At 46.9% G+C, this 15,613-nt stretch overlaps 7 protein-coding genes across 7 annotated transcripts; 3 read left to right on the plus strand and 4 right to left on the minus strand.

Moving 5' to 3' along the window:
- Positions 1-119: 119 nt before the first annotated feature.
- On the minus strand, positions 120-647 carry GGS25DRAFT_523481 (uncharacterized protein; the record flags this gene model as incomplete). Its single annotated transcript, XM_049264424.1, has 1 exon — positions 120-647. The coding sequence occupies one exon, from the start codon at positions 645-647 to the stop codon at positions 120-122; it is 528 nt and encodes a 175-aa protein (XP_049114469.1).
- A 1,731-nt stretch (positions 648-2,378) lies between these two features.
- Positions 2,379-2,763, plus strand: GGS25DRAFT_523482 (RNA polymerase 2 general transcription and DNA repair factor tfiih component; the record flags this gene model as incomplete). The annotated part of the gene is made up of 3 exons (XM_049264425.1): positions 2,379-2,397; positions 2,471-2,619; positions 2,701-2,763. The coding sequence occupies 3 exons, from the start codon at positions 2,379-2,381 to the stop codon at positions 2,761-2,763; spliced, it is 231 nt and encodes a 76-aa protein (XP_049114470.1).
- A 178-nt stretch (positions 2,764-2,941) lies between these two features.
- Positions 2,942-3,908, minus strand: GGS25DRAFT_523483 (ClpP/crotonase; the record flags this gene model as incomplete). Its single annotated transcript, XM_049264426.1, has 3 exons — positions 2,942-3,051; positions 3,100-3,483; positions 3,545-3,908. 3 exons carry the CDS (start codon positions 3,906-3,908, stop codon positions 2,942-2,944), a joined length of 858 nt encoding a protein of 285 aa, XP_049114471.1.
- A 329-nt stretch (positions 3,909-4,237) lies between these two features.
- On the plus strand, positions 4,238-6,438 carry GGS25DRAFT_498147 (WD40 repeat-like protein). Its single transcript, XM_049261678.1, has one exon. It carries the CDS (start codon positions 4,309-4,311, stop codon positions 5,914-5,916), a length of 1,608 nt encoding a protein of 535 aa, XP_049114472.1. The 5' UTR covers positions 4,238-4,308; the 3' UTR covers positions 5,917-6,438.
- Positions 6,439-7,641: 1,203 nt separating this feature from the next.
- Positions 7,642-10,780, minus strand: GGS25DRAFT_357309 (uncharacterized protein). Its single transcript, XM_049258100.1, has 2 exons — positions 10,313-10,780; positions 7,642-10,248 (listed from the first exon to the last, which is right to left on the minus strand). Exons 1-2 carry the CDS (start codon positions 10,546-10,548, stop codon positions 7,743-7,745), a joined length of 2,742 nt encoding a protein of 913 aa, XP_049114473.1. The 5' UTR covers positions 10,549-10,780; the 3' UTR covers positions 7,642-7,742.
- Positions 10,781-13,339: 2,559 nt separating this feature from the next.
- On the minus strand, positions 13,340-13,708 carry GGS25DRAFT_523486 (conidiation protein 6; the record flags this gene model as incomplete). Its single annotated transcript, XM_049264427.1, has 3 exons — positions 13,340-13,409; positions 13,475-13,535; positions 13,588-13,708. 3 exons carry the CDS (start codon positions 13,706-13,708, stop codon positions 13,340-13,342), a joined length of 252 nt encoding a protein of 83 aa, XP_049114474.1.
- Positions 13,709-14,293: 585 nt separating this feature from the next.
- GGS25DRAFT_357362 (uncharacterized protein) lies at positions 14,294-15,346 on the plus strand. The gene is made up of 2 exons (XM_049258101.1): positions 14,294-14,417; positions 14,475-15,346. Exon 2 carries the CDS (start codon positions 14,480-14,482, stop codon positions 15,329-15,331), a length of 852 nt encoding a protein of 283 aa, XP_049114475.1. The 5' UTR covers positions 14,294-14,417; positions 14,475-14,479; the 3' UTR covers positions 15,332-15,346.
- The last annotated feature ends 267 nt before the right edge of the window (positions 15,347-15,613 follow it).

The raw sequence follows: 15,613 nt of genomic DNA on the forward strand, positions 1-15,613 counted from the left end.
CTCTTTTAAAGACAAGTGTAACCGCCCCGTCCGTTATGCTATCCCGAAACTCCATGGTCCCACATAAATATGTATTCTCATTTCATCCTACATCTGTGTATCAATATATACTTGAAATATCAGTTCGAGCCTAATACTGCTCTCGGGGGTGGTTCTGGCATATTCGAAGTTGGAGTAGGGACGGTAGACTGTGGTGGATGGGCTGGCTGTTGACGTAGCTCGTCATATGTCGGGGGACTGCTAGTACCAGCGCCATCTATCACCGCCACGCCTGATAGTGGCTGTATTGGAGATAGTTCCACGTCCTCGCCGTTATCGGGCCGTTTTTGCGGTGCCGTATAAGCTGGTGGTGCTTCGCCTAGCTCGTTCAGGCCTTCCTCTCTGCTACCAACTCCGATACCGAGCCCGCGTTCTCGTGTCCGCCGATCGTGCATCACCCGCGATCTCGACCGCCGCCCCATAGCTTCTATATCTCGTTCCAAGGCGCTGGTGCCATATTGCATGCGTAGCTTCTGTCGTCGGCGGTATCGGTAGCATAGAAGCAGTGTGCCAACGCCGACGAATATGATGAGCGGAACGAGTATCCACGAGAAAGGATAGTTTGCAAAAATATTCCCAGAGTCGCTCTGGTCGGCGTTTGGATCCATCTTGAGCGCCTAGACTGAAATGAGTCGTAACTGCAAACTCCAAACTGGAGAGGTTCCTTTGGCTTTCAAGGATGGATGAAGATGTAACTTTTATACAGTATGTATTTAGAAATGAAGTAAATACAATAAAATATACGAGATATCCAGTAGTAACAAGATAATTTTTGACGAGATAAAGGGATGTTAAGTGCGACAGATAGAGAGAAGGAGAGAGCGCGGAGTTTCTTTGTGGCACGAGGTGTTGATGGAGGGTAGCGAATTCATATAAAAAGTGATGGGCTTGAGTAGTATCAAGTATCATCAAGTGGTATGGTGGTATGGTATGGTGTCGGCCTTGTAACGCTGCGGTATCTCAGAATGCATCACATGGGGAGAGATCTGCAAGAAAGCGTCGACGGCAGCTCAACTGCATCTGGCGGTTCACAGATGACAATGCATTTATGAATGGACCAACAATAGATGGGATGTGTGGATGGGGAATAAGTTCCTCTTGGCCAATATGTAGGTATGTATGTATATAACATATAATAACTTGAACAGACTCCTGACTCCTTCTTCAGGATTACCTGTTGATTATTAGTTGTGTACCTGGGTAGATATGTGTGATAGTAGATGCAGGTAATGCTTAAATAGCTTGGTGTTTAAATAATATTGAAAATGCTTGAAAATTGGGAACTTGGGGACTCGGTAGGCTCGGAATATAGAGTTTGACCCTGAAATCCCACTAGGTAATGTACCTAGGGTAATGTACTAGGTATTGTATTGTACAATACAGTCCCTTACCTACTACTACTAACCTATGTACTACCTACTAGGTAGTACTAACCTACTACTAGGTAGGTAGGCATACATATGTATGTACAATACTCCATGTAGGTGATACCTACTTTTTCCCTGCATATCAAAAACTTGAACTTATTGTTCCGCCCGACGCATACGTAAACGTCAGCGGTTTCAATTTGCGAGCTTAACGACCTTAGTAACCTGTTTACCTACCTAGTTGGTACCGTACCTAACCCGCAGTCCCGTCATCACAGCCCCGCAGCTTCGGTTACGTACATGTGTAGTAAGTACATACACGCACATGTACTTCAATGTTGCGTACCTAGTACCTACCTACTAACCTAAGTAACATCGAATGCATCAATGATGAGATGAATGAAAGTTGAAATCATCCAATATATTTATTACCTAGGTGCTTACATACTTGTACCAGTAGTAGTTTTGGGTAACTTGCTTCGGATACTGAGCGCCATATATGTATTCCACAATATAACTTGCATATTGAACTCGTCTTTTTATTCTATATCCTTCAAGTAAAGTGATTTATTTGAGTCGATTCCGACTTCTTTCTTCTAGGTACCTATTGTACCAAGGCTGCCTACCTAGTACCTAGTAGTATCCATGGATGTACAAAGAACCGAGTTGCCAAGGTTTCTATCTTAGTCTAACTACGCCCTAAACTTTATTTTTTTGTTATTCAACGGGGCTAAGATCTTTTATGTGGATCAATATTTCCAGCTACTTTTGACCGACCATTGCTTATCTCTACCTAGACTTAGGACACTCGCGCAATCTCGTGATCCCATCAAAGAGATCATTTACATAACAACGGAGTGCCTCCTTACGTACCCTGTAGCCAAGCATTTATACGTGTATACGTACACGAACTACATATACGACTTATAAACCATCCCAAAATTCATTCTGACTTCGGAAGCGAACCCCAAAATGGTTCGGGCTATCAAAGGTTGTTACTGTTCCTGCAGTCAGTCGACTGACTACCTAGGGTATATTATACGAATACTTACTTGCATTGTTAGGCACTTTGGTCGAATGTGATCCCTCGATCAAATCAATCATCATCAACATCGACAGCAAAGACAATGAATACATAATCGAGGACCTCGACGAGACTCATCTTGTGGTTAAAGACAACATGGTGGCAAAGCTGAAAGTAGAACTCGATATGGTATGCTTGACTTTTCCATACGATTCTTGTTCTTATAATTCCTGTTCTTATAATTCCTGGCTAACCACTAACGTATCGTAGCGTCTAAGAGAGAACGTCCCCGAGGTTGAGGGCGACTCCGACTCTGATCAGGATGTCAAATAGAAAACCCGTTAGACCACTTTCATTCTGTCAAGACTAAGTCTAGTAGTACATTAGATATATAACGGTTTATGGATTCGAAGCTTCTTGAACGGAGAATCCACATAACCTGTAAATAGATTTCGACTATACTCGAAACGAGTAATACCTACTATTCCGCGCACCTTTTACCAGTATCAATTTATAGCTTCGCAAATATTGGTTTCGTCTTCTGCAGCCCTGACAGTAGAGCGTCTTTCAGGTCGTTGGATTGGAGCATCGACTGGTTCCACACACTTGTATATTTCAGACCTAGTTCTGTTAACGATGGAACTACCTGTTCATCGGAATCACACTTACTATCCGCAACACTGTTGTCCCTAGCATGGTTCAGCAGTTCTTTTGTACCTTGGATGGCGACTGGACTCTTAGAAGATATAAGAGACGCAAGGTTGACAGCAGTCTCGATGGCTTTGGCTTTCGTTTCTAGCACTCGACTGACAAAACCAACAGCAAGAGCCTCATCAGCACCAAACCCTCGAGCAGTCAAACAGACATCCTTCACCCATGAGAAGCTAGAGACGATCTTCGGCAATCTGCTCAGAGTCCCGATGTCTGCGGCCATACCAATATCTACTTCCTTGACAGAGAACTTGGCATCTTTGGAGGAGATTCTAATGTCGGCACAACATGCCAAGTCGATGGCCAAGCCGAGTGAAATGCCATGGGTAACACATATAACAGCTAACAGTTTATTAGTCAATTCAGAGTGGGAATACCAAATAATGGTTATATCGAAACTCACGTTTTTCGCATCTCTCTATTTGGCTTATACAGTCTTGAAATTCGAGGATACTGCGTCGTAGCTTTGTGGCTCGTCTTGCCCCATCCTGTTCTCCGCCAGTGTTCTTGAGAATGCCTCCCTGACTAGCTGCGTGCACATCTAGACCAGCTGTGAAAGCTCGGTCGCCGGCGCCAGAGAAGACGACGGCGCGAACGTCTGGATCGTAGGATAATTTTGCGAATATCTTTCCTAGCTCAATCCACATTTCCTCCGTGAACGCATTTAGCTTAGGAGCTCGATTGATCTCGACATGAGCCACAAATTCAGAGGGAGATGTAACAAGAAAGTGCTTGAACTCGGAGTACCCCTTAATGATTTCAGACATGGTTTATAGTAGTTTAAATTATGTTTTAAATATTCATGTAATTTATTAATAACTTGAAGTTTATGATAAATGTTAAAGATGTTAAAGATGCAAAATAAATGGAAATAATCCTTTGCTTCCTTCCTTATAGTCGAGGTCTTAATATGCGATTTGTCTCACGCCTTAAACTTGCCGAGGCATCTTTAGCTGCTGGGTGGATCACTGGCAACATCCATGTTCCAGCCACACCTCATCTTATCGAGATCGTTATCACGTTACACTAACTAAGCCCCAACTAGTTTAGATAGAAATGTAAAAAAAAAAAAAGTTGATTGGGTTTGACTATCAATCGCAACTCCAAATTCTTTCTTTTCTTCAACTGAAAACGGGAAGCACACGACAGCGACGAAAATTTTAAAAGATGGCAGCAGAAGTTGCGCCACTTCCACAGCTGAAGCTCCCGGCAGGGCCTTCTCCAATCACTGCAGAACAACGATATTGGAAGACATTTAAGAATCAACTTGTGCTTCCTTCTCCGACTCAATACCCCATCACTCACATCACCGTCCCCGCTGCGAATCCAGCAACAGTAGGCTCGTCCAACAATGACTACTTCGCCGTTACTACTGGAACACGCGTCCAGATATATTCCATAAGGACGAGGAAACTAGTCAAGACAATCACACGTTTTGGAGACATAGCACGGAGCGGAGATGTACGGCGTGATGGACGCATAGTAGTGGCCGGTGACGACACGGGCAAGATTCAGGTGTTTGATGTCGGATCGCGAGCTATTCTCAAAACGTGGACCCAGCACAAACAGCCCGTATGGACCACCAAGTTCTCGCCAGCCGACCTCACCACTCTCATGAGCACGAGCGACGATAAGACTGTGCGGTTATGGGACCTACCGAGTCAGGGAAGCACATCTACATTCGTAGGCCACAACGATTATGTGCGTAGCGGCAGCTTCATGCCTGGAACCATGTCCAACATGATAGTTTCCGGTAGTTACGACGCAACAGTCAAGCTTTGGGATCCTCGAAAGCCGGGCACTGCCGTCATGACGTTTAAGCACGCTGCCCCCATCGAGGATGTCCTCCCTCTCCCCTCTGGCACCACCGTCCTCGCCTCATCCGAAAACCAAATCTCTGTCCTCGACCTCGTAGCCGCCAAGCCGCAGCACATAATATCTAATCACCAGAAGACCGTGACTTCTCTTTCGCTCGCGTCCAACGGTCGACGTCTAGTATCTGGTGGCCTGGATGGCCACGTCAAGATCTTCGAGACGACGGGTTGGAATGTGGTCGCTGGTGCCAAGTACCCCTCTCCGATCCTTTCCGTGCAGGTCATCACTGCCGGCGCCAATGGCGACGACCGACATCTGGCAGTAGGCATGCAATCGGGCGTTCTCTCGCTGCGCACGCGGCTCACGGGGCCCGAAGCCACGAGGGAGCGCGAGCGCGAGAAGGAAATGGACGCTCTTCTATCCGGCACCATCGCAGCCCACGACAAGGCCAAGAACAAGCGCAAGCGCCGCCACGGCTTGGCAAAACGGCTCGACATGGTGGGCGAGGGCACCGAAGTGGTCATCGCCAACGACCTGTCGAGGGCCAAGCACGAGACGCGCTGGCAGAAAGACCTGCGGCACGCCCGGTACGGCGCCGCTCTCGATCGCGTGCTCGACCCCACAGCCAAGGACCATAGCCCCTTAACGGTCCTCACGGTTCTCCTGGCATTGCGCCACCGCAGCGCCCTGCGCGACGCCCTCGAGGGCCGCGACGAGAACACGGTCCAGCCCATCCTCAAGTGGCTGCACGTGCACATCATGGACCCGCGCTACGTCGGCATGTGCGTCGACGTCGCCATGCACCTCCTCGACCTCTACGCCGAGTTCGTCGACGGTAGCACAGAGCTCCAGACCGGCTTCAAGACGCTGCACCGTCGCGTCCGCATCGAGGTCGAGAGGGCTCAGACCGCTATGCAAACGGGTGGGATGTTGGGGAGCTTGCTTGTTGGTACGGATTAAGCTTAGGGTTAAGGGAAAATACGTACGATTACTCCTTCTGCCCCTAAACACGGGAGGCGAATGGCAAGAATGGCAAATGTAAATGTGGAGATACGGATAGGGAAGGAAGGAAACAGTCAACTAATTCGTTGAACTTCGTTTCTTTTTTTTTATATGCTTGTTGCATGGCGATGGCGTTTCCGGTTTCCGGTCCAAAAGGGGAAAAAAGGAGGTTATCTACCTAGGTACATAAAGAGATCAGAAAAAGTAAACCTTGAGGGGCATAGTCTTAGCCCCTTTTCTCTTTCTTTTCTTCTCTTAAGCACCAACCTACAGTATGTAGGCACCTAGGTAGTGTAAAAGTTCATCGATTCGATTTAGGATACAGTGGAATGGAAATCTATCTAATTTATCTACCTATCAACTCTATTTATTACCTATCTAGGTGTGTACTAGATGTACAGTAGGTTTAAGTGTATGTAGGTGTACATAGATAGGTAAACTAGGTAGAGCAAGATAAAGCCAAACAGGACAGAACAACAGGTCAATATCTTCTTGGAGATCCCGTCCCTTCAGTGCCTAGCCGTGATAAGAATCCTTGATTACTGCACCTACCATATACATTGACTTCATTCACTATAAAAAATCCTCCTAGAGGTGGTGGTGATATTGAAAAGCTCACGACTACATACATGCCCGGGAATCTACTAACCTAGATACAACTTTTATGTTTATCAACATTACCTAAATTAAATCTATATCGGAAATATCAAAGATCAAAAGGGTGATCGCGTGCCCCACGCCCCTTTTCAAGCCAGAGCACCTGCCTGTGTAGATAGTGCCTAGCCTAGTTCATTAAGTGTAAACCAAGCGTATTGCGAAGCTATACCTACCTACTTATTAGGTGCCTATAACCATACTAGGTAGACTTGAAGCTTCGATTCACTGTTTGCTTATCTAGCTAGGTAGGGCATATCTTTTATTATTCGTACTGTACCTACATACGAGACCAGCCTAGTCCGTACACCTGGGCAGCAACACATATTACATCAAGCAAGGGCCGCCGTTCATTACCTAGGTAAGTAGGTGGTAGGCTCCTCTCTAGTCTCTACTACACGTCACAGCACTCTCGCAAACAGATACGGATTATTTTTTAGATCATTTTGTATTTTTAGGGATACGTGAAACTAGGTAGGTAGGTTAGGCAATCGCCCATAACCCATTATCCCTTAGTAGACATAGGAGCCACTGGGCACATTATGTTTTACCATTAGCAGCCGAGCTCCCCGACATCTACTACCTCTTGGTTCACCCCTATCTTCTTCATCCTCGCCCCCACTATATATCGACTCACCAAATATAGTCAATCTCGACCAAGGGAGAGAGAGGAAGAAGCATGAGTAGTATAAAGCCCAAGTTTTCCAACAAGTGCGACGTGTTTTTCCTTCTTTCCTTTCTTTTCGTTCCTCGAATCCTTCCGCCTCCAAAAATGTGGGTACCTAGGGAAAGGAATAGAAATCCACACTACAAGATATTTTTTCTTCCTTCATCCTTCCTTTCCCCCTTTCCATACATCTTGCCCACAAGTGCTTACAGATTTGTCCGCGACATCGACCCTTTCTCAAACCTTGAACACCCTGACTGAAATGAGAAAATCACCGTACCTTTCCTAATATACCGGACAAGAAACCAGCGGAAAGGGAAGCAAAAGTAAACAGACAAGAGTAAAGGCAACAAAACAATAGACACCGTGTCTCCATAGTTTCACACCAGGGAAAGAAAATAAACATTAGTATACAACGCCTTCACCTCACTTTTAGAATCGTGATACTTCATTCTTCGTATCCTCAATATCTACCGTGTCGTCGTGCTCGCCCTGAGCCGAGGTCAATTCTACTCATTTCCTCCATGAGAGCCCATTCGTCGTCACCTCGGCCTGTTGATGGCCCCAAGCCACCACTCATCATAGGTATCTTAGCCGGGATTGGTGGCCCGCTACCGTATCCTAAGCGAGCAGTGCCTTGGTTATGATTCTCGTAGTCGAATGTGCTTGCGCGGACTAGAGCCCGTGGCGGTGTACTGTTACGTTGATGAGGCGTTGAAGGACCAAGTGGACTGATGCCTGACGAAATTGGTGCTGGCAAGGCTGATGCTCGATGCGCCTTCTTCTGCAAGCGATTACGCCCAGCGCTACCAGGAGAAGGCCCTAAAGATTCGGGGCCAGAGTAGGCAGTTGAAGGAGCGATTACCGATTGCGGTCGTGGCGATACGCGAGGTGCACGTCGGCCTGAAGGTGGCATCGGTTGAGCACCTGCAGGTATTGGACGTGATCGTGTTTCGGGCGTTTCGAGTGGCTTCTTCGGCTCGGGCTCCGGCGCCCACGTGTCCATGGGCAAGTGATCAGATGGGTCAACCTCGCGGCCATCTGGCGTCACTATTTTGCCGTCTGCATTGGTATACTCCGTAGAGTTCGATGCCTCTTTCGTTGATGATACCACCGGGTTCAAGGCATCGTAAGAATCTGGACCGAAAGGCACTCCAGACAATCGTCGTCCATCAGATGGAGGAGGCGCCGGACTGACGGATTTGCGTTTGATCATGTGATTAGTACTTGGGTTCGGAGAGACTTCCCGAGCCATCGGCGGAATTGGTGATGGTCCTCTGCCAGAATGTCTACCTGGGCTTCTGTCGTAGGCTCTTGGGTTGCTTTGTTGGTGAACATTGGGTGAGTACTTAACGAGATAATTTGACGGGGGCTCGCTGTGTTGTCTACCACGGGTTGTGGTGTTCACGGGAGGAGGTTGGGTATATCGGCGTCCACCATGGCTCCTTTCCTGGTGGTATCGATCTGACATCTCACGCGCCATAGCCGGATCCACTCCTGGGACCAGTGTCGGAGGCACTGATTGTAGATCGTAGTTATTCGAGCCTTGAAATTGGTTATCTTCCAACTCACTAGGGTAGCTCCAAGAGTGGTCGTTCTGTCTCCCGTACGGTCGAGATACCAGTGTTAGTGCTTGGGAATAATCCTCGGTAGCTATTGGTGATGGGGAGGGGCTGTAGTGGTTCGAGTCATATTGCTGTTGGGTCTGAAGAGGACTAGGACTATAACGTTCAGATACCGCGCTGCCACGGCCGCCGATATTCAAGGGAGCAGGACTTGAACCTTGCTGGTATTCTCGTTCATCGTACTGGGGAGCCCGAGACCCACTCATTCGGTTTCTAACACTTGGTGGTGTCCAGGACTCTGGAACATCTTCCACTGTCGGCTGCATTGATCGATGTTGGGGCTCATACACCGCCGAGTCATAGGAATAATGCCGTGGGATTGACTGTTGAACAAGGTCAGTCTCATGGTATTGAGTCGTATTCTGCATGTCTGGCGCTGAGTCGTACGGACGGTATGTAGGCCGACCTGGGTAAGCTGACGATGGGGAGGACACCGAATAACGATGTGCCTCGTTACGTAAAACATCGTGTCTCATAAGCGGCGTAGCTTTCTGCTGAGTCATGTCATAATTTCCGCGAGGTACCAACTCAGTCGAGGTAGCACTCGAGTTTCTAACTCGATGTGCTGGCGGGGGTGGAGGTCGGTCACCATTGTCAATTAGTTTCCGAGAGTGATGAACCGGAGGTGAGGCAGACTCGTAACTAGGCTGGATATGGTTGAAAGAAGCTCTAGGATCTGAATCGTACGTTCGAGCATAGGAAGACTCTTGGTGGCGTAGATGCTCACTTTCATGAGGGGGGATCTGATAATTCCTATCTAGGGGTCGATGCTGTAGATGATGGTCCGTTCTGTGAGGTGGTGTCGAATATTGGCCTCCATTAGACTGGGCGGGAGGGTATTGATCGAGTTGATGACTGGACCTAGAGGGTGATGTGCCATAGTCGAATGCCTGGAGCGATGTTTGGCTTTGTGCGAATGAAGTGGGGGGGATTGGCTGAGGCCGCGACGGCGTAGGTAGTGGCTCTACAACTGGGGGCGGAGGGGCTTGACCGGTGACAGGATCAGACGGCAAAGGACGCCGTTTCACTGCTGTCTTCTGAGACCCGATAACAGGTTCAGGGTCAGAATTTAGAGCTATATTGCTCAGCTTGCGTGCAGCTGATTTCTCGGGTTTGGGACGACTATCGTAATACGTGATCTCAATTCTGATCTCGCCGGCGTATTTTCCCTTGCAGTTTAGGGTGTGCCATTGGTCACTCTGACCACCGCCTCGTATAACTATATCGCGTAGGTCGATCCACGTTTCACCAATCAATTCAGTTTTTCTATCGTCGTTGAATACCGATAGCTTCAATTGATAGTAGTCGGGTGAGTCGTGAACTAAGAATCGAAGCTCCTGATCCCTACACCATATATTCCATGATTAGAAGAAAGCATAAAAGGATTGTCATGGTATCATATACATACCATTTTGGAGTTTGACCGCCTCGGATATCTGTGGTCGTCTTCTTCGCTTCCTTTGCCAACCGGGCAGCACAGTAGGGATCTTGCTTGCCAATCGTCTTCCTGTTTGGCAGGTTCTTCGCACGGTCGATAATCAAGACGAGTGTTCCAATCTCAGGCCCATCGATGCTCATATCAGAAAAGATACCGGCCGTGTGCATACCGTTTAACGGATTAGACGGCTTAGTTTTAGCCGCCATTTTGGTCCAAAATCTCTACCAGCTCTCCCAAAAAAATAACCGAACAAAGGGAGACTAGCCAGTAGCCTTGTGATGAGAGTTTGCACTATCAATGGGCATTCAACGGCGTCGAAGGTAAATCAGATAGGTAGTTGAACAATGTGAATAGTGAGGAGTGGTGGAGGCTTTAGGCAGCAATAGTATATCGATTTCTCGGCTCGACGGTTGAAGTTCAATGCCTTTGTTGACTTTGGACTTTTTTTCTTTTCGTTTCTTTTCTTTTTTTTTTACCACGACCCCATGGGCAATAAAATGGGGTATGCTTAGGTGGTTGCCGGTCACTGGTTGCTGGTGATGTTAAAGAGCGGGAAGATGGATACGAGCTATTGGAGCTATTGAAAGGATCGGAAGAAGGAAAAAGTAAAATGAGAAGAAATGGATTATTTTGATGAGGCCCAATAAAACGAGAAGAAGGAGAGAATCCAGTTAACAATCCAATATTATGAAAATAGAAGAAGATAGTAATTGGACCAAGACCGCGGAAGCAGAAGAGTGCAGCAGAATGCAGAAAGAAGAATCGATGACTTGCAGGTTTGCGGCTCGCAGAAGTGATAGAAAGTGGTAGTAGCGGTAGTAGTATCCATTAAAGTTCCATACCTTAGGTACCGGATTGAGGCGGGCAGGTGGGTTTGAAGGGCTTGAATTGCTTGAATTGAGTGGCTGGTGACGAAAATAATGAGGTTGGTCTTTTGGTTGGCTGAAAGCGCCCGTTAAACCCTGCTGTGTACCCTACTGGCCCCTGTCAAAAAGGTACTAGCTCCCCAGCTTCAGCACCCCGCCTGTGCGTCTGCGCGCCTCCCCCAAAATAAGTCGCACTAAGGCTCAGGACGGACAGGGAGGCAGGGGCTTTGTTTAGTGGGTATTAGGTCAATAGGAGCCAATAGAATTCAGTAGATGTTCTGGATCAAGATACTGTAACATCCGAGGACGTACCGACAAATCGAAATCTTGTTTTCTGATTTGCTATCTCGCCATTTCTCCATTATCGCAACATTCGCAACATTTTAGTCTTTAGCCGTCGAGAATTTCTCAAGATTGGCATGTTAGTGCTACGTTTATGTACAACTGATTGACAGAAGCGCCAATTATTCGCAATTCCTTTCCGAGATTCTTAGGAATATTGATTCGTAGCATGCCGCGTTGCGTTTACTCCCGTTTTCAGTAATGATAACGATGCTGACTTCATTTTTTTGCTTTTTCAACACATACAACTTACACAGCCCCTACTATCTGACGCGCAATCTTCAAGAGGCACTGCACCGTGCCGAGACTCCTAAACGCCGAAATGACTTAATGACGCGCGACCACAAGATATTTCCCGACGGCTCAGATCAATGGATCAACCTCGTTCGTCGAACTTCAAATCACCTGATCATAGTGACCCCTTACCCAGCAATCCAATTAGCAATAAAATAGGAGTGCAACTGAGAAAGCCTTACGTTTTCTTCCTTTCCACAATTCTTCCCAACATATCCACCTATAAGATTCAAGTCCATGTCCTGATTCGATTACCGTACACGACATTGTATAGTGCACTACGAACGAACCTCCTTTTGACTCCACTGTAAATGCTGATGTTTGTAGCACAATTTGGTTCCCCTGAAGTTGCGGTCATGGTCGATATGTTATCCCCTCGAGACCCAACACCGGGCTTTTTAGCGCCCCCCATATTTTGAGCCTCGCTGGCGAATAAAATACAAGAGCTTGGACCTACTCTCCATATATTTATCTGAGCTTATTTTGAACATTTTGTACACTACTTCGAAGAGAAAAATCAATTAAACTTTTGATACTTGTACGCGTCTTTTTTTGAATAAGGCATTTAAAAGTCAAGCGATTAACTTATGCCACTTTTATTAATTATATTTAGAATTAAATAAATCAACAGCTTGTATACGACTTGGCTGGCTCTCCTATCGCTAACCTAAATATATTAAAACAAATAAGCAACATATCGTTATTATTAAACCCATTGCCGTCGGTGTCGTCGTTAAGAAGGTTTCTCGAGCGTTGAAGGATGAGTACAAACGGGACCAAAAAATTAAGTACCACGCGTTGCTGCTACACGTAAAAACGCGCCTATTATTTGAACCGGTACATAGTCGATGGTAAAAAGCTGGTAGCGAGCCTGGCCCGTGTGAGGTTTTAATGGGGGGCGCTAAAAAGCCCGGTGTTGGGTCTCGAGGGGATAATGACGAGATTATATAGATTTGCACAATCCAAAAATTGGAAAGAAATGGGGGCATTAATTGTTTCATAAGGTATCACGTGGCCTAATTGTTACAAAGTATGTACCTAGGGTATGCAGGTCCGTATGTACGTAGATTTCATAGATGCTCCTGTCGGTGGACAAGATCTATTGAATGGATATATCACGTATTGCATTACAACTAGTGGGTGTGGATAGCGGTATGCTACGAAGCGACGACAACTATATATGAGTGACTGAATCTAATTCGTGTATGTGTGATAGGCTAAGTTCTGATGACATGAGGTGAATTACTGGAATGGCCTTAAATACCAAGAACTGCTAGTACTACCAGTTCCAAAGACTTCCAAGAATTTACGAACACTCGTTTCATTGGCAAAGCTATACTTGTTTAACATAGGCTTGAAATTATTCGCAAGTGCAGTAGGTTTGTTGCATGGCATAGGTTTTATATGTGTAAATTGAATGGTCGATGTTATAAGCTGTCAAACTGCTCCAAGCACTAATTGATTACCATCCTCTAGGCGACATCCCGTTAACACCTTACATATCTTCAAGACGTTCCTTCGCACTCTGCTTGGCCTCATCAGACACGTTGGGGTTCTTGAGTGTTCTATCATCAATATTAGTAAGAGATATTAGCACCACAAAATAGTGTCTCGATCAAGTAGTACATACGCCTTGAGACCGCCAGCGACGTTACCTGGGTTTTTGTCTTCGTTGTCTCCGGCGTGAGGAACTAAAAACTATATTAGGTAACTGAGTTTTCCATGGTAGAAGTCAACACTCACCATCACCGCCATTGAACTCGTTCTCGAGGGCTTCTTTCGAATGCTCCTTAGACTCCTTGCTGGAGTTAGAGTTTTTCAAGTTGGCCTTGTGGCCGCCGGCGACTTGAGCTTCGGTAGGCATGATGAGTGTGTGGGAATAATTGTCAATGGAATTGTGTGTGTGTGTGTGTGCGTGTGTGTCGTACTGTGTTGGTGCATGAAGGCGAGTAGAATTATCTGTTAGACCTGGCTAGAATTCCATGCTTTATAGGCATTTCTCTACAGCGTATCTTTGTTCATTTCTCTTGGAGGACTCTATGACCTGTTGAAGCCACTGACACCTGTACTTGGGCTCCAAGACATAGATCAGCAAGTCATGACGATGACGACTCTACACTATCAAGGTCTATATCATCACCGCTCAAGCCACTCGAGACGATATGAACCTTGGACGGAAGGACCCATCCCTATATACATAAGTGGGCCCTTTCAACGAATTTCGGAACTGCATTCTGGTATAAATCATATCCCTCGACAGGTTTTCGTGACGTTTTTCGCACCTACTTACATACATACAGAGAAAGATTGGCAAACTTGAGTAGAGGCACCCCCGCTCTACATCCTATTCGGCGTTAGGTGATTAACCTGGGTGGTCACCTAGGCGATTACACTCTATCGGTTAGGTGTTTAGAAAAACGTCAGTAGATATATAATGTTGCCTGTATACCATCAATGACAATTATCTACGGTATTCGTAACCGATTACTATGAACCGAGACTTCTCTCCATTATTTCGGCCTTCAGTGTTTGGGTAAATCCAAAAAGACTACGCTGTCTCTAGACAAGCCTACATCCTCGAATCAGCATCGCTCTCTAAATCACATCTAGATCATTTTAAACCTATCTACTGAAAATGGCCACGTCCCGTGTTTGGCTCATCACCGGTGCATCCTCTGGTTTCGGGCTAGAGCTAGCTAAAGTGGCGGCCAGTCGTGGGGATCGTGTCTTTGCTGCTACCCGATCTCCGCAAAAGATCAGTGATCTGGCCGGCATTACTGCGGTTCGCCTGGATCACAACGAGCCTTTACCACAGCTCCAGGCCACGATCCATGACATCATCAATATCCACGGCACGATCGATGTGGTCGTCAACAATGCCGCCTACGTGCAAACCGGCACCGTGGAAGAAATGACACCAGAGGAAACATTAAAGCAGTTTCAAGCTAATACTTTCGGGCCTATCAATGTCTACCGCGCCGTGCTGCCACACATGCGGCAGAAGCGAGCCGGCACCCTTGTCACGATCGGTTCCATGGCTGCCTGGTACACCATGCCAGGGTGCAACATGTACAACGCCTCCAAGTCGGCGCTGCGGTACCTGACGACGGGCCTTGCAGAAGAGGTCCGAGACTTCGGGATCCGGCACTGTCTTATCGAGCCGGGGTTATTCCGCACCGAGCTCCTAAAGCCCGACGGCAACATGGCGGCGACCAATCACGCCACCCGCATCGCCGACTACGCAGAGCTCAACGCCACGGCCGAGCGCAACTTCGCCGCCTTCGACGGAAACCAGGCCGGCGACCCGGTCAAGGGCGCGAAAATCATCTACGATGTCGTCACGTCTTCTGGTGTGGCCGCCGGTCGCGAATTTCCAGGGTTCTTGCCGCTGGGCAGTGATGCAAATGAGCAGATTGCGAAGAGTGCGCAGAAGGTGATTGATGATATGAAGCCGTGGGAGCATATTACTCGCCTGAGTGACTTTTAGTTACAACACTGAGTCCATGACGAATTTTCTTAAGTAAATAGGCAGAGACTACTACGTATGTAGATAGGGACTCGGAGATAATTTCGATGCAATCTAGATAAGGGTCTCTTAGATGGCCTAAAGATCGACGCTTGAAAACGAAAACACGAAGGAGATTTACAATAATAGGAGTACGTACTGTAGTTAATTTCACGTAAATTCCGAAGGTTCAATGTTATTGAAAAGTAAATGAACCCATATAATATGCACTGTCTGAATCTTGATTTTGGTGCATTTAATGAT

Source organism: Hypoxylon fragiforme (assembly GCF_022984875.1).
Source record: "Hypoxylon fragiforme strain CBS 206.31 chromosome Unknown GGS25scaffold_7, whole genome shotgun sequence".
Lineage (NCBI taxonomy): Eukaryota > Fungi > Ascomycota > Sordariomycetes > Xylariales > Hypoxylaceae > Hypoxylon > Hypoxylon fragiforme.